Raw genomic sequence first — 26,507 nt, forward strand, 5'->3', positions numbered from 1 at the left:
CCTTTTCTGAAAAATTTTTTTAAAAATTGTAAAAACCGCTTCACTTTTGTATAAAAGTAATGAAAAGTGCAATAAATGCTGGGTATTACTGCACCTCTAAAATATTTGAGATGAATACACTTCTAATTTATTTTATAAAAGAGAAAAAGTCATGACTTGATTATGCATCAACTTCTCTCTTTTATTTTTTCACTCTTTTTTTTGGCATTTGATAGTTTATCCAATGTGGGAATTGTACAGGGATGGAACCTATGGACATACTGTAGACATAGTAACTCTTTTCAGGCTAAGTGATAAAGTTATGAACATTAATCTTAAAGTGGTTCTAGCATATGTTTCCAATGCAGTTTAATTGGAATCTAAGTTCATCTTCCTTCTTGAACATTCTTCAAGTATTTTCTAAACTAGGTTAGTCTGATGTCATAAAATTCTAGAATTCTGAGAGGATCTAAAGGATCTAAAACCTTTTATCAAAATAGTATTATCTGGAATCTCTTGTGATTTTTTTTAAAAAAACATCAAAGATGTTTGTATTTTAGTTAAATCTCAAAGCAATTGAGATTGATTCAAAGCAATTCAAAGCATTTCAAGAACAGAGTCCTCAATAAATCTTTGAAGAAATTTTGTACCATTTTATCAGATAATGAGGCAATATTTCCAATCAGATTCTTTTACACAAAATCACAGAATGAGTCAGGCTGGAAGAGACTGCAGTGCGTTATCAGCTCCAACCTCCCTGCTCAAGCAGGGTCATTGCACACAGAGCATATGGCACAGGATTGTGTCCAGACAGCTCCTGAATATCTCCAGTGAGAGAGACTCCATAACCTCTCTGGACAATTTGTTCCAGTGCTCAGTCACTCACACAGTAAAGAAGTTTTTTCTCATATTCAGGTGGAACTTTCTGAGACTCAGTTTCTGCCTATTGTCTCCTGTCCTATTGCTCAGTACCACTGAGAAGAGCCTGGATCCATCCTCTTTCTCCCCTCACTTCAGACACATATACTGAGATGAGTTAGTCATCTCAGTCATCTCCTCTTGAGGCTGAACAGGCCCAGCTCTCTCAGCTTTTTCATGTAAAAGAGATGCTCCACACCCTTAATCATCTCTGTCACCCTCCACTGGACCTGCTCCAGGACCTCCCTGTCTCTCTTGCCCTGAGGAGCCCAGAACTGGACACAGCACTCCAGGTCAGGCCTCACCAGGGCTGAGTGGAGGGGCAGGATCCCCTCCCTCGACCTGCTGCCAATGCTCTTCCTAATGCAGCCCAGGATCCCATTGGCCTTCTTGGCCACAAGGACACACTGCTGGCTCAGGGACAGTTTGGTGTCCACCAGCACCCCCAGGTCCTTCTCCACAGAGCTGCTTCCCAGCAGCTCAGCCCTCAGTCTGTGCTGGCCCACGGGGTTATTCCTCTCCAGGAACAGGACCCTGCATTTGCCCTTGTAGAATTTCAGAAGGTTCTTCTCTAAAATGTTGGTAAACATTTGAAATGTTTACAATCTTTGAAAAAGATTGTGGAAGAATTGTATAATTGCTGAATAACAGCATTAAACTACTTTTAATCAAATGCAGCAAATGGTTCATCTCATTTAAAGTAGTGACTGAGTCAACTTCTCAGGACTTTTAATGGACCTAAAAAACTTAAAAGTTACTAAAGTTTCAGTTCATGTGACTTTCCTGATATAATCTTTTTGAACAGAATATCTTAAGAGCATTGTTTGCTTATGGATCTATTTAATTCAAATTGTTCAACCAATCTAGCACCACATGATGTGGTGATGTGGTGTTAATAAAAAAAAATGTCCTATTCTGTCCCTGTTATAGAATTCTGGTATTTCATGCTTTGAACAGTTCTGGTTCTAGAAAGCTTTGTAGAAAATAATTTAAATTTCATTCAGTGGAAGAGAAAGATGTGTGGTGCAAGTGGTAAAATTTGTTGATCCATCCCCAAATGGATCAACAGAGGCTTTTGACAGCAAAGATCAACAGATCAGCTGTTGGCAAAAGGGTAAAAGTCCAGAGCAGAAATAAAGGATCAGACTAGGGTAAGAAGTCCTGCAAAACTTCAACTCAGAGTGACCTGAAAAGCAAACATCTATGGTTCTAACTACACAGATATGCCTTTAAATGTCTTAGTTTATGTCCTGTTTCAGAACGTTAAGACTGTAAGGTAAATGGGCATCAGAACTTAAATTGTATCAAACATTAAAAACCAGCAAGTAACATTCTAATATTAAAAATACACCACTTGTACCTCTTGATTTTCATATTGTTAAGATTATTACTGCTTTTGACATCTTTTACTAAGCTCTCTTTCTTCCACAATTTTTCAGCTACAAGCTCTGACTATTCTTCTTTTTTACTATAGCCCATACTTCCTTTCCTGTTTCACCTTAAATGCCTAATAGTGTGCTCTTAGCCTGCTGCTTCCATTTAAATTTTCCTTCAGATGATGTGATCTCCCCAAACTGTAGAGTGATTTTTCCACTCTTAAGCCATCTCTGTCCTACTTCGTCGGTCTGTGACATCTCCTTAACAAGCACTCAATAATGTCAGCTTTCAACTACTTTTCTGTTTTCAGGCACATTCCCTTACTCTTCCTTCTAGCTCCTGTTTTCTGTTATGACAACAACATCCTTCCCATTTTCCAGTGTATAGGCTCTGAATTAGCAAAAAGGGAATCATATTTCTCTATAACTTGTTTCTAAACTGACTTATGCAAAACCTCCTTTCTTTTTCTGTATCACACTTTATTTTCAAACATTTCTTTATACATAATATATGCACTAAAATCTCTTTCCAAAACCTCATCTTACTCTGGTAGCAAAGTATTTGTCATTCATATACAAGCATCAAGGCAAGTACCATTCTAAATGCAAAGATCATTTTTTCATCTTATTTTCTTAAACTTTCAACTATGAATCAAAGTTTTTCTTTAAGTCCATTCCTAGTTCTCTTTTCCCTTATTCATCTCTTTTGCATCACATCTTAAATCCCAAGCTAATTTTATTTGACTTCTAGCCTTGCATACAATTTCCATTTAAATTCCAATTTAAACTCTAAAGGGCCAACTAATTTTTGGAAGATTTGTCTGAGAACTTATGATTTCCTGACAGATAAGAGATAGCAATAGCTCCCCAAGGACTCATTATTCCACTGGGAAATAGCCTGGGTAAGTAACTAAGGCCCATACCACTTCAGAATTTAGGTTTCCACAGATCCTGTGATTTCAACTCTACTCATGGCTGGGAATGCAGAATGTCTATAAGCACTCATAGTAGCTGGACCATCAAGATGAAGAATGTAGTCATGAAATAAAAGAACTCCACTTCATATGTAGGCCGATCAGCCCTGATTCAAAGTCTCAGCTTTTATTATTGTTCAACAGTTGAACAACACTATGGTATAATTTCTTTCCTGTGGTCCAAAGAGCAGATAGAAGTTAAAAACATAATTTAATAATTTAATCAGAATTTTTCTTTTTCAAATTATTGTTTCAATTATCTGATTTCATAATAACTGTAGGTTCTTTCAGGTATCTAATTAAATAATTAAGGATTAGTTTATGATAACCAAACTGGAAAGAAGCTGCAATGTATAAAGCAAATAAATGTATATTAATCCCCTAAAAGATAGGAATTTGAGTTCATATTCTGATTTTGACTAAAACATTGAGGAAGCAATTCTACACAACCCCTCCCTTCTCAAGGCAACAGTATGCACTTAGAAAACTTACTATTAATGCTATTTTTGAAACTTCAAGAAAATCCAGAAACATTGTGGAAAAATTACTTTAACTGCATGACATAAAATCAACTTCAAGTATACATGAGCAATGAAGTTTGTCATATCTTAAAAAAGGATAGAGTTGTTTAAGTTTTAGTGTTAATACTTAAAAAGATTTAGGTATAGTTAACTATATAAGTAAACTGAAAATAAATAGACTCGAACATCAAGTTTTACTAAGGATCATACTGTAAGGAACTCAAAGGTTCCTTCCTAATGTAACCTTCCTCCTTTCCTCACTTCCATATATGTATTGCACATTTTTTTTGCAGTGGAAACAATTCGCTTTAGAACAAGGCACAGTTAAGACCAATATACAAAGCTACCAAGATTTAAAGTTGAATCTGTTATACACTACTCTGCAAATTAACTAGTATAACCTAATCTGTAAAACACAACCAAAAAGGAAGAAGATCAAAAATGCATCTTCTTATTGTGTTATATTACACAATTTTTCTATTACACGGTGCTATAATTACAATGTGTCACATGAGCAATAGACATTACTGGAATTTCAGGCACACAGTTGTTAAAAACAATCAGTAATAGCATCAATTTCATCTGTTACTGAGTAACCTCATTCTGAATTTCTACTGAAGAGGAGTATATTTCAAAGATAAAAGTATGATGTATCATACAGGCATCTTTAGCAGCAAGAAAATGGCACTGAAGATAAATATTCAAAAGTAGCTTTTATACATATATATAGTGCTCAGGTTTGCTGCTAGATCATGGAATGCTTTTCTCTCATCATTAAAGCTTCTGAAATACACTCTAAAGGAAAGAAAGCTGATCTACTTATAGATCAACAGAAGGCATGTGAAAAAGGTTGCTAACAATACTTTTTTGCATATAAGTGAGAGCAATTGGCATCCCATCTGGAAAACTACACTACTCTGAGATAGAAAACTCTTCCCACTGGCAAAGTTTATGGTATTAATTTGTAATGGTGGATTTAGGGAAATGTACTAAACTAATGCTCATTTACTTGCATAATTATGTGTTTTCTACATAAAACGACAGGCTTTTACCTTGTCAATACTGGCACTGAGTTAATGGAAAACAGGACAAGGTGGGTGTACAGGTATGCCAGCACTGATGAATGTCAAGCTCAGGTTACAGATTTGCTTCTTGCATTAACAACTGTACAATGTATCACCTAATGCATTACCCTTCAGACTCTTAAATCTGTTATTTTAAATATTTTCATCGCAGTTTAGCTTTGATTATTAATCTAAAAGGCAAAAAGTTAAACTGTATCTTATCTTCTTTGCCACTTGATATGTTAAACAGCCTTCATACCTTAAATCCACTTTAATAAGGCATGCAATTATTAAAGCATTACAGAATGGCCCCAGAGCACAAAAGCTCCATTAAATTTGCTTACATCTAATTACGTCTGCCTGAGGCAGGTGAGAAATTGACTCTGATAAGATCTTTCTTTTACCTGTAGCCAAAAAAATAAAAAGGAAAAATAACTCGGAGTGATTTTCTATCTAATTGCTATCTACAAGTATTTATGGTATTCGCTCTTCCAATGAATAGCCCACAAAGCACTCTTTGTGCACTAACCAGTGCATTTTAAGTTTTTTTAAGACTGTAGAATACAAAAGACAAGCTTATCTTGCTTCAGGCATGACAGGTCATCAATGGTGTCTATTTGGGAAACAGTTTTATCTATTTTTTAAATCATATATTTTCTTTAAAAAATAATTCTGATGTGAAAAAACATGTTACATATGCTTTGTGGACTTTACTTTTTTCTTCATGCCAGTATAAACAATGAATACATTCTATTCTATGGAAATATAAAAATGTATTTTACATGGCCTGAAAACAATTATTTTAGAAACCTTTCCTTTTTGTTCCCCAATTTAAAACCAAGTGTTTTGTAGTAGAAAACATGGCATTCAATTCCTACATATTTGTAACTGACCTCCCAAAATTCAGGAAAACACTAATAAATTACATTGCTTGTTACCTGTAAATGAATGAGGGCATGTAGTATTTCTAATCATTGTAATCTTTCAGCCCTAGTAGATCCTCCATAACAATAAAGTGAGGCCATCATAATGACACTGTAAAAACTAGTTAGAAACGATACCAGAAAAATAAAAAAATTTTTTTTTGAAAAAATTAATTTAAAAAAATTATTTTAATCCATCCAGTCTAAAGGGATTATAATTCAAATCTTGGTTAACAATGAAGGAGAAATTACTTTATTATAAAGTATTCTTTGAGAGAAAGAGAGATTAGGTATTTCATGGGAAAGTCGTTCAGGTAAACCAGCCATTGGACTTCTAATGAAAGATTATGCAACACTATTTTCCATATACAGATCTTTAACCATTGATGGCGCTTGTATGATATGAACAACTGTTTGCTACAGTGGACCACAAAGTTATAGTCAAACCCAAAAGAAAAGGTCCTTTGGTCACATTTTATGCTTAAAAACTCTGAAACAGAAAACTGCACAGTCCTGAAATGAATATATTGTATTATTAAAGTGTTTCTCATGTGCTCCTTAGGGTTTTAGAGCACATCATTCCATAAAACTTCTTATAAAACTTCATTTTACATTACTTTTTTTTGACATTGAAGCAACAAACAGATAGGTTGGTTAACTTTCATATTGATTTGCTTCAAGTTTTGTAACTTCATTTTATATAGCTGATACTGAAAAGACGTTGATTTTCTTTTATGCTAAGCAACTACATTTTAAATACCAAAAAAAAAAATTAGAAGCAATGATGAACTATTTCTGTTTACTCTTATGATTTACCAACTCCAAGTTTGCTGTTACACAAAATATTTTGGCCTCGTAATTATATCTTGTTTGATATTAACTTGATGTATTTCTATTAAAACTTTCACGGTTGCTTTATAATATTGTCTAGTCACCAGCCTGTATCATCTATAAATGACAGTACTGTGAACTACTGAATAATACATGCATCTTTGCTGCAAATCAAAACCAAACCAGAACAAAAAAAAAAAAAAATATGAGAGGAATTTAATGACTATGTTAGGAAGAACTACTTTCCAGCTTTTCCACATCTTTAAGAATGAATTGCATCATGTTAAATTAATTATTCAGACATCACGACTCATACTGAGCCATTTTTTATAATTTTCTTGATCTTAACATTTCATGCCCTAAACCATGCAACAAAAGTTCAGTTTTCCTCTGTTATTTTGTGGATTTGTCCATAGAAAATTTCAGTAGACAACATTGCTCAGGATCTGACTACATACCAAAAGCTGCCACTTTTATGATTATGGCTTGAACATTAGATGATATCATTTCTTTAAGCAGTATTTCCTGGTTCCTATGCCAGAGGTAAGCTAAAGGCTGAAGATTAAGCCTTCTGCACCTTAAAAATAAACAAAAAAATTGGATAAAGCAAAGTATTATGCTTTTACACAGTATATTATTAATGTAAAATTAATGAAAATTCATTTCTTTTCCTATCCTGAAATAACTTTTCTTCTACAATTTCAATTAAAAAACTTAACTATTCACATATTTCATTACAAACATTAAGTCAAATATATATTAAAAAAAAAAGAAATAAACTTGTTCTGACCAAAATTCATCTACATAAGATGCAACTCACAGAGGTAAACAGATTTGCACAGGAACATAAGTAAAGCCGTAACAAATTTTGTTCCTAAACCTTTTGGGACACAAAGAAATTACCACCTTAGGAAATCACCACTTTTTTGAACACAACTAAGGACAAAGTTACTGCTCTATGATAAATGTGGCACACATCACTAGTACAATATGCTGAATTTGATGCTGTGATTTGGATCAACATCCAAGGAAAAGTATCATTCAGGAAAATATATACAGCTTGTGATACAAATTAACAACTTGTTACTACAAAGTTAATAATTTGTTTTGATGCATATCATATATAGACAGCATTTGATACACAGCATTTGATAGTTTATCACATTAGAGAATCACTAATTTGCATTATTGATAGGTAACACTTCTGTAAATTGTGAAGAACCATCAGCTGGTGATTAAATATGTACTGTCTAGCTCTGAAAAACTATGAAAACATTTAACTTTGGGACTAGTTCAGAGCACTTAAGACTTACCTTTATTTGTCAATTATGTTTTTTCTAATGGTCTTTCTCACACGTATGGGTATTCCTCCATACGTTAGAGAGACCCACTAGTATGATTGTAAAGACTGTACAGTTTAATGTATGTTTAATGTTGACATGTAAATGTATAGTTAACATCCTTATAATCTGACTGGTTTTCTTACTACTTTGATAAGTTTTAACAGTGCACTAGGTTTTGCAATAGAACTATTTAGCAGCTCTGAATGTAAAGAAGTTACTTAGATGCCTAACTTCAGCTAAAAAATTAGCTGAATTAATTAATAATTAATTAAAATTAGCTGGTATGGTTCATATGAAACAACCTTACTTCAAAAGCTAAATCTACAGATCAATGTAAAGTATTTTACTACAGAGCAACCTTAGAAATAATCATGCCTGTTTGAAATACTATGATTTCTTGTCAATCTTTTAGCTGTGGTAAAGATGTAAAACTCACAAACAACAAAAGTGATCTTTTTTTATCTTACTAACGTGTGAGGCAATTATTAAAATGTTTAAGTATAAAGGTAAAAGAAAAAGGAGTTACTTCTGACTGCAATTTATCTGTGTAAACTCTGAAGAAAACAAATGTGCTCTGTAACTTGCTGACGTGAGCTGAGTTGGCATAGCATTAATTTCACTGTTCTTACAGTTCATAAACGATTCCAGATACTTGCTTTCATCATCAACAAATAATTAATGAACTCATGAAACTATTATTTTTAACACAAGTTGGTTTTGCATTTCATCAGACATGAACAGTGAAAATCTTTTTCAGATCAAATACTGGCTTACATAACAGACACAACTACCATTACATAATGCTCTTTTAAAATTAAGACTCTTATAAGAACCACAATCTATATAGACTTTTGCGCACAATAGGAATGACAAATGGAAGCTCCTGATTATTAATAAAAAAAATTTAGATATTAAGGAATTAAGTAAAGATGTGCACAGAAAGATTCTCTTGTATCTAGTTCCTGATAAACAAATCACAGGATGTTCCTCTATATATTGTGAAATATATCCTCTATATCTCACAAACACTGGTGAAAAATCGAGGGACTTGACCACAACACTGTAGTCATTGGAACTGAGTGAGCTTCCTATTGAAATCAAAGAACTGAACCTACTCAACTATTTTCATATCAAAACTCTGAGTATTTTCAACAGATGAAGAGATATCTGAAGAGCAATCAAAAACTCTGGTATAGTCTCTACTAGATTTTTACTAAGGAACACATGGTTTCAGGGGGGAAAAAAGGAAGAAAAATAAATAAAAGAAATATCTATATTAATGATTAGAATGCATTTGGTATCACAGAACATGACAAATCAGGCAACTGTCTCTGCTTTAAATTTGAGTTAGAAAACAGATGAGTACTCTCCAGTATGTGTGTATTGAAAAAGATTAATATTTTCTTACACATCTTCCACTCGAACTCTCTGGTAGTCAGAAAGAATGGCTCCTACAGATACGCCCTCTACTCCTTCTTTATCCTGAAAAAAGACAAGGAATATCAATGACAGCTGTATATAATAGTTTAAGCTGTAGAGATTCAGTATCTCTCCTTGAATGATCAACCAAGAATATTTTTTTTCTGAGTCCAGTACACAGAAGAGATTAGGCTGGAATGCAGTTCTTCCACAGAAGAGAGCAGCTCAGCTGACCTGCTCCATGGTTATTACTCTAATGCAGTCTACTTGACTCAAGTAGCATTCTAGAGAAGAAATAAGTAGGGTAACTGAAAAGTATCAGACATAACAGATTATCCTAAAGTTTTCCAGACATCCTGAAAATTCCTTCCAGCTTTCCCCTAAAAGTGAGTTGATAGCTATCCCACCTACAAATAATTAGCAGCAGCATACGTCATACAATTAACTGAATTTTTAGTTTTTTCCAGCACAAAAGAGTGTGAGATTATGCTTTTTGTCTCAACACCAGAACAAAAATCCACAGGAAACTTATTCAACAGCATCTTTTAAAAATTCTGCTATTAAAAAAGGTTTTTCAAGAGACATTTTCTCTGTTTCATTTAAATGATCTAAACCAACAAACAACACTTTATTTTTTCTTGTAAACCCACTGAGAATGTAACATTTTGAAATGCACGTAGTTCCAGTATTTTTTGAGATCTTGCATTTTTGAAATTGCTTAAGTCCCAATCAACATGCTGAACTTTCTTTTCCTAAATTTTGCTCCATCTAAACTTCAGTAAAAGTTGTTTTCCTCCTTCAATCAAAATAGTTCATAACTACACAGCATGATTTACTTTCTGGACCTGTTCCCAATCCTGTGAAGTTTGCAGCAAGATTTTACAATAAAATTTTCAGTTATCTACCTGTGATGATGCATCCTGCCCCCCCACCTTTCTCCCTTGGCCTACATTATGATCTAAGAACTCCTGCTAAGCCTTGACCAAGCAAGCTGAGCGGTGAAGCACCCCTTGACTGTATCAGCTGGATGGTGAAGAACTGCTGACTGTACCAGGAGTTTTTGCTTGGTGAAGGTTGGAACAATCCTGACTGCAACATGCGCATCAGCTGCCCAACCAAGGTGGGGAACAAAGGATAAGCAGCTATCCTTGGCAATCTAGGTAAATCATTTTCCTGAATCATAGCCCAAGTGAAATGGCAGCATTGTTACGAATTTGAAAACCAAGTCAGTCTTTGCCTGATGTGCTGCTGAATTTAATTAAATAATTAAATAAATTTGATCAACTGATTCATGAAGCCTTCTTGAATCTTCAAATATATCTCAAATATATTCTCCATATTCCCTTATTTCATGCTTTTTTGATATTCAGCATACCTGTACTGTTAAAACTGCACTGAAGTTGCATTCTTCAACGTTCTTTTTAAAAAGGTTAGAAAGTTGTGTAACAGTCTTGGAAAACATGACTGAGATAAATACTGTTTTTATGCAAAAATAATAACCCTAGGTATTCCTTCAAAATATCCTCTGTCACAATGTGCAGACAGCAACCAACATGTCCAAAAATATTATACTTTTGTTTATGTTATTAATTCATCACAGTTCTGTTACCAGAGGCAAACTATGCCATCAGCTAAGTTCAGTAAATAATGTTTTTGATGCACCCCACACAAACAAGCAGAAGGGTATACAACTGCTGTCTCACAAGCAGATTAATCTCTATGGCCACATAAATACATAGATCATACACAGTTTTCCACATTCTTTTATCACAGAATCATTGAATGGTTGAGTCAAAGGCCCATACAACCTGGCCTTGAACATTTTCAGTGGTAGGGCATCCACAACTTTTCTGAGCAACCTGTTTAAAAGCACATATATTTCTCTTACTTCATCAAAAACAGAGATGTTCATTATCATCATAATATTACAATGCACTGCAGATCTGTAGTTACTGCAATATTATTCATTATAGTTCATTATATATATTTTCACTATGTATACTCTTCTTTCTCTAACAATGGGAAATAAATAGATGGATGAGAGATATTAGACAGTAACTATATCACAGACTTAAAAAGAGGGTATCCTCATAAGAAATATGGAATGAAATCTGATTTCCCAAATAAACAGATTTACAGAATCTCCTGTTCTTCCATGAAAATGGCAACTGACTTGCCCAATACACTTTTAACAAGCTCACAAGAGCCATAAACATATTTTTAATTCATTGTTTTTCAAGTTATGACAAAATAAATTCATCAGCAATGATACTTGCTAAGAAAACTCCCTCAAATTAAAAATAAAACTAAATGGAAGTAGAGACTTCAATGTTCTGTTTCTATACAAACACAATACTTCTATACTAAAATGATCTATTGCATAAACCTACTTGTTTGGGATTTAAAAAATTGTAGTCACGAGTCTCAGGAAATCTCATCAGCATTCTATGATAATGGAATTTTAAAAGCCACAGAAGGTCACAGAACATATACTAAATGACCACTGAAACAATGGCCCAAACTTGAAACTTCTGCATCAAGAAGATTACCCATAGGCTTTGAGGTTGTGAGGTTGTTTGGGTGCTCTTTACCATACAAATCTGTAACACATTGGTTGCACATGCTTATGACTGCATATATATATATATACAGATACACAAACACAAATATGTACACATGGATGCAATATATTTTGATGTCAGCAACACAAAAACAAGGCTATTATTGGCTGCTTGCTTCCAATTTACGTTATATCTGATTTAAATAATAACACAGAAGACTGTCTGCACTATTCTAGTTTATTTCCTTTGATAATACATAAGTTTTTATTGTCTTTTGAAATGGCAGCACATCATGTCATTTTGCTGTTGTGGGTAGCATTCATGATTAAAAAGTTCTCAGGTAGTTATTTATCACCACCTCTTTTCCTTCAGTTCTTCTCATGGTAAAGGGCAAATATAAACTTTCATCACTGTCCAGACAATATCTTCCATGAGTAAAAACATCAATGTACTTAATACATGCTTTGAAATGGGAGAACTAGTTAATATACTTACATTCTGGGAAATGGAATAAATTCAATTCCCCTATTTTCTCCAGTTCAACAAAATAAGGCTGGAATGGCACAAATTCAAGAAATAAGAAGATTTGAAAGGAAGAAGGATGGAGTATGAGGTAGAACAGAAAAAAAAACTATGGTCAAATAACCTTCCTAAACTCCTCAACTGGACAAAGTTTACATAAACCCTTGTCCCGCAGCAAATTCAGCTCAGCAGTTGAAGCATGCAAAGAGGACTAGCTGAAAGCTGCTTCTTCTCTGGATGCATTCTTTGGTATTGAAAGAATTATTGGACACCTTGCAAGCAGACAGCATTTTGTTTGACTAAGAGTTGATCATGGTTAGCAGAGAATCCATCTGAGAATCAATAGTGCCTTCACTTTTAATGCTGAATCTGATCAGGTTTGGTACCATTAAAAGCATGTTCACAAAACTGCACCCAGTAAGGGCAAACCAAGCTGACATCTGCAGGTAAATATCAGGGATCTGCACTCATCTCAAATGCTGACAAAGTGAATTTAGGAAAATTCAGAAGGAAAGATGTGACATGCTGTATCACATAAAAAGTAACAGATAACAGGAAAACATCTGAGGAAAGTCAATATGAAAAGGTGCCTTTTTCTTGGGTTGAGTGGATTATTAAATAATTATTTTAAAAAGTATAATAAACTGTTAATTTAAGAGATGATTTAGCTATGTTAAACTTTACTAATATGTTTCTAGTGCAATAGGCTCCTCTAAAAAAAAAAATAAACTGCTTCTCTGGAATATTTGGATAATTCGGAAAGCATTTAGTACAATACACTCTGCCACAAAGCATTACAACAAAATTTGCAATGTGCACATAAAACCAGATGCTAAAGACAAATGTACCCAGATGCTAACAAAGTTTTATTTTCCATATGACACTTTAAAACTTATTTTTTCCCTTTAGAGCTACCAAAAGTACTAATTTCAAAAGGCAGGTAGAAAAAAAAAATTAAAAAGCAACTAAATACGACATTTTTAGTAGCTTTTTCTTATATACCTAAGATAATTATTAGCTATGTTTTAACAGTAAATGAAATTACGAAATTATTCTATATATTGTTACAACAGTTATTTTATTCCTGTTCAGAAGACAAGACAATAATCTTCATAAACAACTGTGTTAGAACAGCTAATTGCTCTGTACAACTGGAACTATACTAAAATACACAATTTATGTTTGAGGCATCCTAGTTTTAATATTATTTATTACTTTAAACAGATTAATGAACAACAAAATTCAAAACTGCTGCTCTTTGTGTACCATAAATTAATGTTAGCTGCATTTCCTATCAGGAAATAGTATTAAAAATTTAACAGTTTTGTGAAAGCTCCAGAACATCACTGTTGTTTTTAAGGCGCCTCTGTTACATCCTTGTACAATTCTAACATACAGCTTCACAGTGAAATAAAAGATAAAAGAGTGGTAAGATTAATTTACATGAACATACTGTTAATTTAATTTTGTTTTTTTTCTTCAATTAATGATAGTAACAGTAATCTGAGGAAATTACTACATATGCATTGTAGCATATAATACTGGTAGAAGTATTATAGTAAGTAAAAAATTTATTGCAGCTGTATGAGTACAGAGTTTTTCTATAATTTCATATTTTAATGTCTTTACCTGACCCTTTCAGAGTTCAGCAAAAAGAAAATTAGTGTTAATGTTTTCAATTTAATTAGTATATTACATGCACTGTAACTATTAGTGGGAAATGTTATATTAATGAATGTAAAAGTTAGCTGTAAATTACCTCAGAGTTATTATCAATTTCCCAAGTTACTGCTCCTTAAGATAACCCTCTCCCTATGGTCCTTCCGGTAATTTTTCTTTGCCTGATAAACATGATGATTAAACAGCACACAGTGCAAACCTTTGATACTTTTTAAATTAAATCCATGCCCAGCCTAAGGGCTGTGTCTGATTTCAACTAAATGTGTCAGTTAATCAGATAAAAAATTATCAGCAACTCAAAGAAACAGCAGCCTTAGGCTTCATCAGTGCCAGAGAAAGCTGAACAAAATAAGACATACAGACAATATCACATTATGAGTAAAGGTTACTGCTAAGCATATCACTGCACAGCACTATTCACCACCTTAATAATGTCTATCTTAAATGAAATATTGCATACAAATGCCAAAATATTAACAAAGAAAAATGAAGTGCTAGACCTGTGCCTATATATGTCTATTCATGTGTATTGCAAGAAAATTTGAGCACTGTCATTCAGAATAATGTAGAATATCTATAAAATTTACTGTATAGAGCAGATTTTTGTAAGAAAATGAAGCATAAACAGCTGAAGAATGGTTAAACTAGATTTAATTTTTAATGTGTGCTTCACAGCTTTGCCCCAATAGAGTTCATTTTTTAATGAACAAGATATAAAATATAGTCTCTAAATGAAATTGTCTTTCCAATTAATATCCTACTTAAAGCTTGTATGAATAACCGAAAACCATTATCCATACTTAAATTAATGTTTAAGGTTATTTGTGCCTAAATAACAATTACCATACAGTTGCAAAACTTCAAATTAAAGCACAACATTTGCAGGTGGCTGACTGATAATATATACCTCAGTAACAGAACTTTTAGGCTTCTACAATTATTTGAGTGGAAGACTTTTAAATATGAGCTTTGCCTTATAATTTGTGAAGCTTCAAGACCACTGGTTATAGTGATTTCAAACAGAGTATGTGATTTTTTTCTAAGCTTTGGTATGTCTGTCAGATGCAGCTGCAAGTAATCAAAGACAGTATGGAAATATTCCTGAGACATAAGGATATAATAACTCTACGTCAAGTTGAAACCCCACTATTTGGTAAGGTTCTGAAGACTAGCTATGAATCACAGATCATCTTAGTGACTGCAGATCACTACACATCATTTGAGCCTTAACTGTCTTCCACACTGGGACCTCAAAACACACAGATCTCATGCCTTCATTACTTAGGAAGAAATAGTTCCAAAAACAGATGGGAATTAATATAATGTGGATGTACATGAAATCCCTGTGTGAACATCCCCATTATGAAGTTCAGGAGTCTTCTGTGGCCTTATCTCAACATGCTTTGGGAGTAAATTATGAAACAATGGTATCTATACCAGGCCATAATACTATGTAACTAATCTGCTTTGAGAGGTAATTAGATACATTTTTACAAATGCCCTTCCTAGGACATAGGCACCTTACCATGCACCTTTAAGCAAAACTGATGGCCTAACATCAAGAGTTTTACAAATGCAATTACTGAAACACTGCACACATGCACACACCCCCCCATCTATTAACTCAGTGCAGGGGCGCCTTCAGTACCTGACTGCAGTCACACAATAAACACATTTAATGAGGATATGGTCCTCTTACTACATAGAAGTGCCAAGCATGAGGGAGATGGTGCAGCCATATGTTTGTTCACACATTATCACATAAACACACCACAGCAAAGGAAAAAGGAAAGAGAGCAAAAGAGATGGAGATACCACTCTCAAAGTCCAATATCAAACAGAAGCATATCGAAAAGGCTAGAATTACATTCCAAACAGGAGAAATAGAAAAGCATGAAAAATCTTCCACTACAGCCATATACCACACTATAAATGCAAGTTTTCCTGATACACTGATTCTCTATTTAGCTGCAATTACAAAGTAAACAATTAGTCTTAGAAATTAGAAAACATTAATTAATTTTTTATTTTATATATTTACTATTTTCATAGAATTTAATAAAGTTGCTACATCATTTTAGATCTCATACTATTTCACAAGATTTTTTTTCTAAATTATTTAATTTAATTAATTGAGTCATTTTTCCAATTAAAAAAAAAATTGTCATACTAAACCCAGTAAGTATTTGGTAAAATTTAATAAAGTTAGACATATTTATCAAAAAACATAGAATACTAAAATAAAAATCAACAGATAATCCACTATTTTAAAGGTCACCTAATGAGTTTTCTACAGAACTGTTTTTGTTTTCTTTAAACCTATAAATGAGTAACTGCTAACTGAGGCCTACATTCCAGCCACAGAGACTACAAACACTTTGACAATGAAGCAAAAGTCTCCAGCTAAACAAAAAAAATTTTTTTTTTAATTGCACTTTGTGCATAGAATTGGTTTCAAATAAATGTCTGCTTCACCTTTGGGACTTCCAACTCTTAAATATTCAAATAATTACAGAGCAAAGTTGCCTGCAGACACTTCTTTCAGGAAATCTTATTTACAAAATCACCTCCACAAAGACGGATTAATTATTTTAATAGCCAAAATTAACATGAACAGCCAACTCCAGATTGAATAAATGACATTATGTCAGAACAAGAAGATGCCAGTGAACAACTGCAAAACAGAAACGGTCAAGTAACCATGCATGTTTCTGCTCTGATGCTACACTGGATATTTTAAGTGCTGGTGGTTTTATGCGTGACTATTTTGCAATCAAGAGCAGTTATATTCATCTAGAATTAGTAGTTCAAATCTGTGATCAGATCTAAAAGCTGAGTTTTTAACATACCAACATGTATAAATGCTTCAAAATGAAAAATAAAAATTGAAAGTATTTGTGCTATGAAGACAGGTACTGGCCTATATTATTATGTCTCAGATCAATGTTTTGCTGAAGACAAACCACTTCCTAAATCAAGAGAAAGGTCAAAGGAATATTCATTTGCATGTTTCTAAATAGAAGTTTCATGATTTAGATAATGAAACTCAGTTAACTTGTATCATACTCTGACCTTAGACACGCAGAATTTAATTTTTTGATTTTTTAAAATAGTATCTGTAACAAAATGTAAGAGCCAAAAGCCAGACTTAAACTAAATTTTGGAATATAGACACAAGGTCTTTTTCCCTTGCTTTGACCACATGGCCTCCACGCAGACCAGCCTGTAGATACCAATGGCAAGGTACTCCTCCACAATGAAGATCAACAAGACATGGATCCAGTACAGCATCTACAAAACTGAACACTCTATTGCTCTAGGTATCTGAGGTATACACCATGGTTTGGGTCATTCAAATCATTAACAGACTTCCACTGAGAGAAGCTACTCTAGGAAAATAACTTATAAGATATGTCTAGTGTCATTTATTTCTGTATGAGTTTTGTCGAAGCAATGTTATTTAATGAAGAATTTCAGATCACATGCTGGAAAATACTGAGGCATGTAAGTAACATGATTCCTGTTAGTAATTCTGTGAGCAACCAATTATTTTTGAGAATATAAAGTTGTAGGCTTTTCCTTTGTAGGTCTTTTACCACATGGAACAGCACAAGGCTCAGAAGTATGGAAGACAAACATGCCTGAAATGAAATGAGCTATTTTGTCCATTAGTGCCAAATCTTCTTTTTCACCTTTATATTGTAAAGAAATTTAAAAAAAAATCATTTTTGTTTCTCTAAAATTAACTCCTAGATGTCACAATGTGACAGCAAGGTAGTTGCCTGCTTATATTTACACATTCTAAATATGTAAGAATTTCCAGTTAAATAAGTCAATTTCACTGACACTAAGAAGTCTGATAAGTAGATATGTTTATATATCTTTAGATAATTCATTCTTCCATATACTATATCTTTCAGAACTGCACTTCACAGTTTTGAAATCTATGTAAGGTACACGGATATACGCACACTCTCACACTCTTGCATATACATGCATTCTCATGTTGCCAGTGAACTTCATTTACTTTAAATGAAAAAAAATACTTTTGATAGGACAATTTGTTTATACTCTTCTTATGACTTCAACTCCGAAGAACTGTATCTTTTCACAGTACTGAATGTTCAGCCTTTGCAATGTCCAGTATTTGCAGAAAAGAGCTCCTGAAAGTATTCATTAATCAGACTCTCCACCAAATTGTCAAACTTAGCTTTTCATCAACTAGCCTGCAGAAATAACACCTGGAGCATACTGTGCTGGAGCAAAATATTACATTCTTTATGAAAAAGTAAATTTTCATTCAAGGTTGATCAAGATACAAAATTATTCAATGCAATATTTGAACAAATCATGCAAACACAGTCAAAAGTGTTCATTACCATTGCCTGAAATATTGACCATATTCAGTAATCTGAATTACTTGAATAAAAAATATGCAGTAGGATAGGCATGAAAAACAAAGTTTTAACCTCATAGTGCCTTGATAAAAAAGCAGACATGTTATCAGTAAGTCTGTAGATTTTTAACTTAGACTCTTAGGAACACCTAATTCACATCTACCTCTATGCTGAGTCATGTCTACCAATAACATGAGCATACTTTATAACTAAATTACAACGTGAAGATGCAAAAGATTTGCAATCACTCCTGAACTGTCACAAAAACTGTAACACTGAAGTACATGTAGAGTAATTAAGTGACTAATAAATTCAAAAATTTTAACTGTTGACAGACAAATTAAAAACCCTGAGGCTTTCACGGGTTTTTTAGTTTAAAATGGTATCTTCTCTCAAAGTGCCAAAGTCTTTTTTAATACAGAACAAGTATTATAGCAAATATTATTATAGTGGCACGAGTTACTGGAATGTGAAATTACCTCCTAATGAATGTATGAGAAGAAAGGCATGGTTGAGGAAGTGAGATCTACTACATTTCATTTGGTATTACTCTAATGGGAAACTGTAGGCCACTATGGTCAAACAAACATCAGTTGGCAGGAAAGGTGGACAATTTTCACCTGAACATTTCTTGCATGAATCAATGTCACTTGTTCTGCTACATGTGCACATTTGTTAGTAAAGAGTCTCTCTCTAAAAATTTCTTCAGAATTTCATATACACATTTTCAAACTGCTAAATCATTATGCTGCTATTACTTCTCCAAGCAGATAATCTTGGCATGGACTCTAAGCAACAAAAACTCACACAAGATCTCTAATAAATATTGTAAATTTCAATTTTTCCCAGTGACAACATCTTTTCTGTTATTATCTGCCAATAATCCTCTCTTCTGATCTTATAATCACTCCTCCTTACATAAAAGCAGAATACAGGACTTTCAAAAACATTATGCTGGAGGAAAACTGTCTATTGAAAACACAAGTCGGAAAGAAAAGCCTCTTTCTTTTTGTACTTTGAACAGAAACCTCATGAACCCTCCTTTAATCTTGAACAACATTTTTGTTACTTCTCCAAAAGTCAACAGGGTTTGGAAATTATTTAAAACTGTTAGGAATCTCAACAATGTAATATCTGATGTTTCTTTCATCAAATTAAGTTGGTATGGTAAGGTTCTTTATCTTTCTTCTGCTTAAATAACACAGATTCTAGAAATCATATGAAAAAGAAACAATGAATAAAACTGACTTTAATGAAGGTATACTCATGATTTTCAAATTCTTCTATAGCCTATACAAACTTAAAGCAAGCCTGATAAATTATTTTTTAAAAACCAACCCCTCACTTTCTATATTTATATACATTTTCTTCTAATTTTTGGAAGTGATCCTCTTCAAATTTAAGTATTGACACAATAATTACTGCTTCAGAACTACACTGTTTCAGTCTGCACTGCACTATTAGTAAGAATTCATTGACGATTTAAACTTCTTCAGCAAAACAAAGAGCATATACTTAGTGTTATTTTACAGATTTTATAGATGAGTGCTACTCATCTATGACATTATTTACTTACATTGATGAAAAAATTGCAACTTTCAATAACATCTTTCCCAGATTGCAGAGAAGCACAAAATGCCACACTGAGATTTTCATGTTTGATTCTCTTATAAAGTGCATTTGTTTGGATATTTTTCCATCACTGTATTTGAAAAGAAGACAAGGTCACCCAGCATTACTAAAATGATAGCAACGATTTCAAGTCTTAAGGGAAACGTTCCAAAACAGTATCAAATTATGCTGACAAACTTAAGAAAGTTCACTTGAAGAATCAAATCTTTCTCTTCACTGAGCTGCTTAGCAGGAAGAATCAAAGGTTCTTCCCAATATTTTCTTGTCACGATAGAAACAAGTATTTTTCTATACGATTTCAGTGCAATATATATGTGCCAAATGATCATATTTCAGACACTTCACACTTTCAGCTGCAGCAAACAAAAAGTCATATTTCTATAAAAATTGTCTATGTCTACCTTTGCTCACATATGGTAATTTGGCAGAAGAATATCTTAATAATACATTCTTAATGACAACATTCTCCCACTTACAATAAAAACTTTTCTACATTAGATATTTAGAGCTTATTAAGTAGAACCAATTAATAAAGGTAAGTAATTAAAAATATACCACCAACAAATAATGCAATATTACCTCTTAGTAAAAGCATGTTAGATGTACTGCAAGATTGTAACAGTATAGTAGGTATACATTGCCTCCAAATTCCCATTTTATACATATGCTCAGAGTATACTGCCATAAACTAGCCTTTACAGAGTAGAAGGTGACTGGATTTCAGGTCCCTGAGGAGAGAACAACTTATGAAACATTTCTCTGCTAACAGTCCTTGAAGTCTCAAAAGCTCCCAGTCTAGTCCAAACTTCAAAATGCCCTCTTAATTGCACTGTATTAAGGGTTTTCACTTTATTTTAATGAACGAAGACTAAAACTGCCATCTCTCCAGAGCAGTAAGCACTCTGATGTAAGCACCAATACCAGGAAGGTATTCTACCTTTTTAGTCTCAGACAATTTTTATAGGTCTTTGGACAAAATTTAGCATTCTGAACGTAAGAAAAAAATATGTGTCTTCAGCAGTGATTGAACCTATGCATGTCTGTTACTGGAGGTATGCAATTCTTCAGTAACAGCACATGCCTGCCACGTCATGAGACGAATTGAGAAATTTAATTTTTTTGGAGTCATCTAAGTGGTTAATGATGCAAACAGATTATTAATCTATAAAGAACTTCATCAAGTGGCTCCTCTTTAAACCTTTAATTAATTCTTTTCCAAAACGTTCTCTCCTCCTATAATAGCTTGTGTGATCCATAAAATAAGGCACCCATTACAAGATGTGGGGCCCCTTCCCACTGACAGATCCTCATTTTCTTTCCAGAATATTGCCTTCTAAATTCTAAATTAATCTAAACTTGTGTATCATCGTAACAAGTATTTTGGGAATACAGCCCTGCCTGGATGTTCTAGATCAAAGTAATCTGTTGCTAGCTGTCGCTCTGATCTTTTTCAGCCTTCTGATGTTTACATTTTTGTACTAGAGTTTTCTTATGGACTGTAACATAAACAAAGTGATTGTTTTTGCATTCCTCTCTGCGATGGACTTCTAGTTTGACCAGTGGGGTCACACAAGTGCCAACCTCATTGCCCAGTCACTGATCAAACTGCAAAAACTATATAAATCGAAATCCCAAACAAACGTCCTTTTTTTTTGCCCTGACACTGACTGTGTGAGTGTCCTTTTCGTATCTGTCTAGCAACAGAGAGCAACTAATTTTTCTCATAAAAGAGAAGAAGACCAAAGAGTCTAAAAAATCCTCAACAGCAAAGAATCACCAACTTCAGCCCACGTACAAGACAGAGCTTGGTAAGATGAAGAATGCAATCATTTTACTAGGAGAGGGCAAATGTAATTCAAGAAGTTCAAATGTTCTGGATCACTGTGCAATTCAGTCTAGACTGGTTTTCCTGTTGGAGCCTTGGAACAGGGAAAGAACAAGGCAAGGAGGCCAGGATGGAAGATTCTAGCATGCAACATACTGCCTGTCAGATCACACTTCCATGGACAAGCAGGAGCAGCCCTGAAAAGGATGTATAACCTCATTAGGATTTACAGGGAAGAAAAAAGAAGCAACCTGATTAAAAAAATTAAAAATAATTTAAAAAAATAGGAGAACAAAAATTATCAGTGCTGGAGCTCAATTAGTACTAAAGGATTAGTACTAAAGCCCATGGTTTTGCTTTAATGTATCCAAAAATGAATTTAATTCATGGAAGATAAATAGTAAGCCATTTTGTAGTTGTCTGTCATTGGAGACAGCAGAGTATCAGATTAAAGAAAAATGTTTCTAGACCTTCTGTGATACAGGTGTAACTGTTGCATTTCACACAACTTAAATTGAAAAATTAATGGCAAATCTTAGACATATGTAAAATAAATAGGCCATTTGTTAAAACAAATTTCAAAATTACCACTCACTCCTGCCTATCATTAAAAACTAGATTTTAGTGGCAATGAATACAAAGACACCTTTTACTTAAGAGCACTTCTTTGAAAGATACGCCAGTAAAGAGCAGTGTTTACAAAGTCAAATTTAAAGCATTCTTTTATTTCCAATTTCCATGTCTTGGAATGTGTTCCTATTTTTCTCTTTTAAACTCTACAAATGTGACACACATATTTATCCCCTCTAAATTTTGTACTTCAAATTTCACTAATACTTCATTGTTAACAAAGGATTTTCAAATGGCCTTGAGTTGTTTTCAAATTTCCTTGATTTCGAGGTATTTTTATAGCAGCAGGATACAAAAGATACTCCTTTAATATTTTTAGTACCAGAACAAAACATCTTGAATCAAGATAAAATCACTATACCACGAATGTTAATATCACTCTGTGAAAAATAATACAATATGACTAGAACAGACCATCCCTTTAGGGAAAAATATAATGTTCAAGTGGATTATTCTTATAGTAGTGTAATGGAAAGGTATTCTACCTAGTCCCAGAAGAAAAATCAAAATATGCATTTAAATGGAAATACTATGCAATGGATAGGAGAAAATAAACCCCACAGAACTGTAAAGAGCTACACACATATACAGACACACATGTAAACACAGGAAGCCACATATATGAAATTTTACTTATACATCTTTATTTAATTCTATACATATACATTTATGCATATAATTTTTAATTTTAAAAGCTAAGTTTGTAGCTCTAGGCTTATCTCACAAATATCAAGATGCAGTCACATCACATATTCTAGTTTTGGTCACAATTTCAAATAATATATACAACTCAGCTCTATGCAAGAAGTTGTGAGTATTCTTTTTTAATTTTCTGCACATTTTGTGCCAGACCATATTCTAAACAGCTTTTACAAAGTGATAATGTTTCACTGACAGTGTTTTGTGTACTTCACATAAAATTAAATCTCAGACAAACCTTGAGAAAAAGAAAGCAGAAAGCTAAGCAATACAGCATGTTGCTCTTTTTGACCCACAAACGATTATCAGTTATTTCAGAAGTTATGACAGTTTTCTCAAGTCCTTAAGGAGTCTGACACCATTGGTATAGCTTTTAACACTGCATTTATGTTTATATCACAATACAATAAAACAGCAGGAATAGTGTTCAAATTACTTGGGTATTGGATGGTTTATTGAAAATAACAGTATTACCATAACATTAAAAAAATTCTTTGAATGTGCTAAGTAATCACTGCTATCCATGCTGCATGTGAATTATGGGATAAATTTTGGAAGGCATCACCAACTGCAAAGACTACTAGGTCTGTCTCTCTGATAAAGGACTCTTTGCATGAACAGTAAATCCTAATCAAACTGCATAACCAGTAGTATGCCAATACTTGAAAAATTGTTATGAAATCAATGCTGTACAAATTATTTGTTGTTACAGTACAAATGACTTCATCATTAGAGCTAATATTTACTGTTCTTTATCAGGTACAAATAAAAAGCAGAATATAAACAACATAACCACTTTTCTCTCCCTGCAGAATCGCTACATAAACCACAGCAGCAATGCACAGTACTTAATTTATCTAACTGTATTAGTAATGATTTTATTATGATTTTTTCAAAATATCTAGAGCTGCATTTTCTTATACTCAGCCTCCATTTACTCTTTGGTTAATCAAGCTTGATTTAACATCACTTGGATTTTTGAAAGAAAGGAAAAGAGAGTTAATTTTTTAAAGTGTCATGTAATTTTGTAGTGCTTAAGGCTAGAAATACATGGCTAACCCTCTCAGGTAAATCTGAAATTAGCTACATTCAAACTTGGGCAAACTTATTCACCATTTCCGAACCAAGAACTTCCATTATTTTCAATGGCAAAGAATGGCTTAGCAAGATTGGTAACCAGTGGTAAGGGGTTGGAGAAGTACTGCTATTGCCACCCCTGCCCCTCATATCAGAGAAACTTCACTTAATGAGATGCCTTGTAAAGGATTCAAAAAGAGAAATTTGAGCTGATTTTATATTTGATATCACAGGCAATCACGCTACACATAGAAGCTTGGCAGGTAAAACAGTAATAATAAAAATCCATTTTCCATTGAAGGAGCATTCTTACCCATAGATACTTCTAACCCTTCCACCTAAGAGACTTTTTCAAGTGTCCTATTAGAAAGATTAAATGGGTGCTTAGGAAAATTCATCGAAGACAGCACATACTGCAATTATGCCCAATTCGTGAGGAAACAAGCCCCAAAAGACAATTTCTAAAACTAGACATAGTTAGATTTATATATAATTATATACAGTGAAGTGTAATCAGTATATACACTTTGAAAAAAAACCAGAATCAGATATTAATCCATTGTAAAAGAGGTCATCAAACTAAGGCAAATTAAAAGTTAAGAGCCTACTGCTTTTAAATTATGTTCACTTTTAAATTTACCCAGAATATCTATTTCAAAGTAAATGTTCCAACTCCAAATGACCTGCCTTCATGAAGTGTACATGCCTGGAACAATGACAGCTAAGAAATACATTGCAACTTCTGCTGACACTTGAAACTCAGTCTGAATTCTACTTGATGAGAAACCTGTATAAATTGCAATGTAGGTGACCACTCACTGATATGACTGAATGTTGCTTCTTTTTTCCTTTTTTTTTTTTTTCTTTAATCTCTGATGCAGCCTTCTTTCCTCTTGCATAGAAATGAAATAAAAAAGTACTTGAGTATTTCAAGAAAACCAAGTTTCAACAATGTAGAAAGGCAGAGATATATGTCTTTTTTCATAGTTTGCTCTTAGCATTTTCAATTGCTTTCAATGGTATGTAATTTTATTTTTTAATAAATATAATTTACAATACAGTATAAAAAATTGACTAGAATTTCTTGCAATTATGGAAAAGGCACTTATTCAACAAAGCACTCAGTGAAACTCCTACACTGTTTACTGCTTTTTCAATGGCAATTTTTAGATTATTCTGGCAAGAAGGGGACCATTCTGCAATCTAGTCAACTGGAATGGTACAGGACACAAAACATCACTTGGTAATTTCCACATTTCAGTCCACTGCATAAAAATCAGTCTGTAAAACAGTTGTAAACACCAGGTATCATCCTCTTCTGTATCATTCTTAATGGCATTATCTGTCGATTAAAATGCAGTATTTTAAGCCATCAAATTTTCATCATAAAGACTTCCTATTCTGAGCAGTTTACTAAAGATATAATCAGAAATAGCCAATTTTTTCTACAAATTTAGGCATATTCACAAAATTGACAGAAACTACAGACCACCTGGAAAAATAATCATGTCTCACAAGCGTCTAAAAATTAGTGAGATTTTTAAGAGGATACCTCAGCACAAGTGTTATTCCTGTATGTGGAAAGGATTTACCTTGGTCTCCTGTCTTCATTATGTGTTTTTACTCAAAAAAAGCCAACTCCTCTACAAACTGACATGGAAATTAAAGGCCTCCTGTAATACCTGGTGAAAGAGCTTCTAAGCCCTACTTTAAATACAGTGGCAAGCATGGCCAAGGATTATCATCCCAGCCTCTTTGAGAACCACTGGCACTGCTCCCTGTGTGAGAGCAGGGAATAGAGTACTTTGTCTCTTCTAGCAGTCTTGATGCACACAAAAAGGAATCTCTTTTACTTTTGATTACCATTAGACAAATTCTCAGCTTAGTGTACAGTCTTTTCTTAATCCCCTGTCTTTCCAGTAAAATAATTAATGCATATTCTATTATAACTGATTATGTAATCAGAGATGTGCTGAGGTTATACAGTAGTAATACAAACTGTTATAAGTAAGAAATTTGAAAAAGACTTGTGATAAACACTTAAGAACAAATGTAAGTAGAATTCCAAAATGTGCAATTCATCACTGCACTTTTGGCTTCCACCTTCAGCAGGCTACCTCAGCTATCAACACTACC

General features: G+C 33.4%; 1 protein-coding gene across 5 annotated transcripts in view; it reads right to left on the minus strand.

Moving 5' to 3' along the window:
• The window catches only part of DPH6 (diphthamine biosynthesis 6), a 190,021-nt gene that overhangs the window by 136,942 nt on the left and 26,572 nt on the right, over nt 1–26,507 (minus strand). For 3 of the 5 annotated variants that reach the window (XM_083864141.1, XM_083864142.1, XM_083864139.1), the window contains exons 4-5: nt 9,338–9,411; nt 7,045–7,163 (exon numbers count right to left, since the gene is read on the minus strand). The exons of 1 other annotated variant lie outside the window; for it this stretch is intronic. In XM_083864141.1, coding sequence (XP_083720267.1) covers nt 7,045–7,163; nt 9,338–9,411 — 193 coding nt within the window. The remainder of the gene's footprint in view (nt 1–7,044; nt 7,164–9,337; nt 9,412–26,507) is intronic. One more of the 5 variants, XM_083864140.1, reaches the window with a different exon arrangement.

The sequence above is a fragment of the Zosterops lateralis genome (genome assembly GCF_965231275.1).
Source record: "Zosterops lateralis genome assembly, chromosome: 6".
NCBI lineage: Eukaryota > Metazoa > Chordata > Aves > Passeriformes > Zosteropidae > Zosterops > Zosterops lateralis.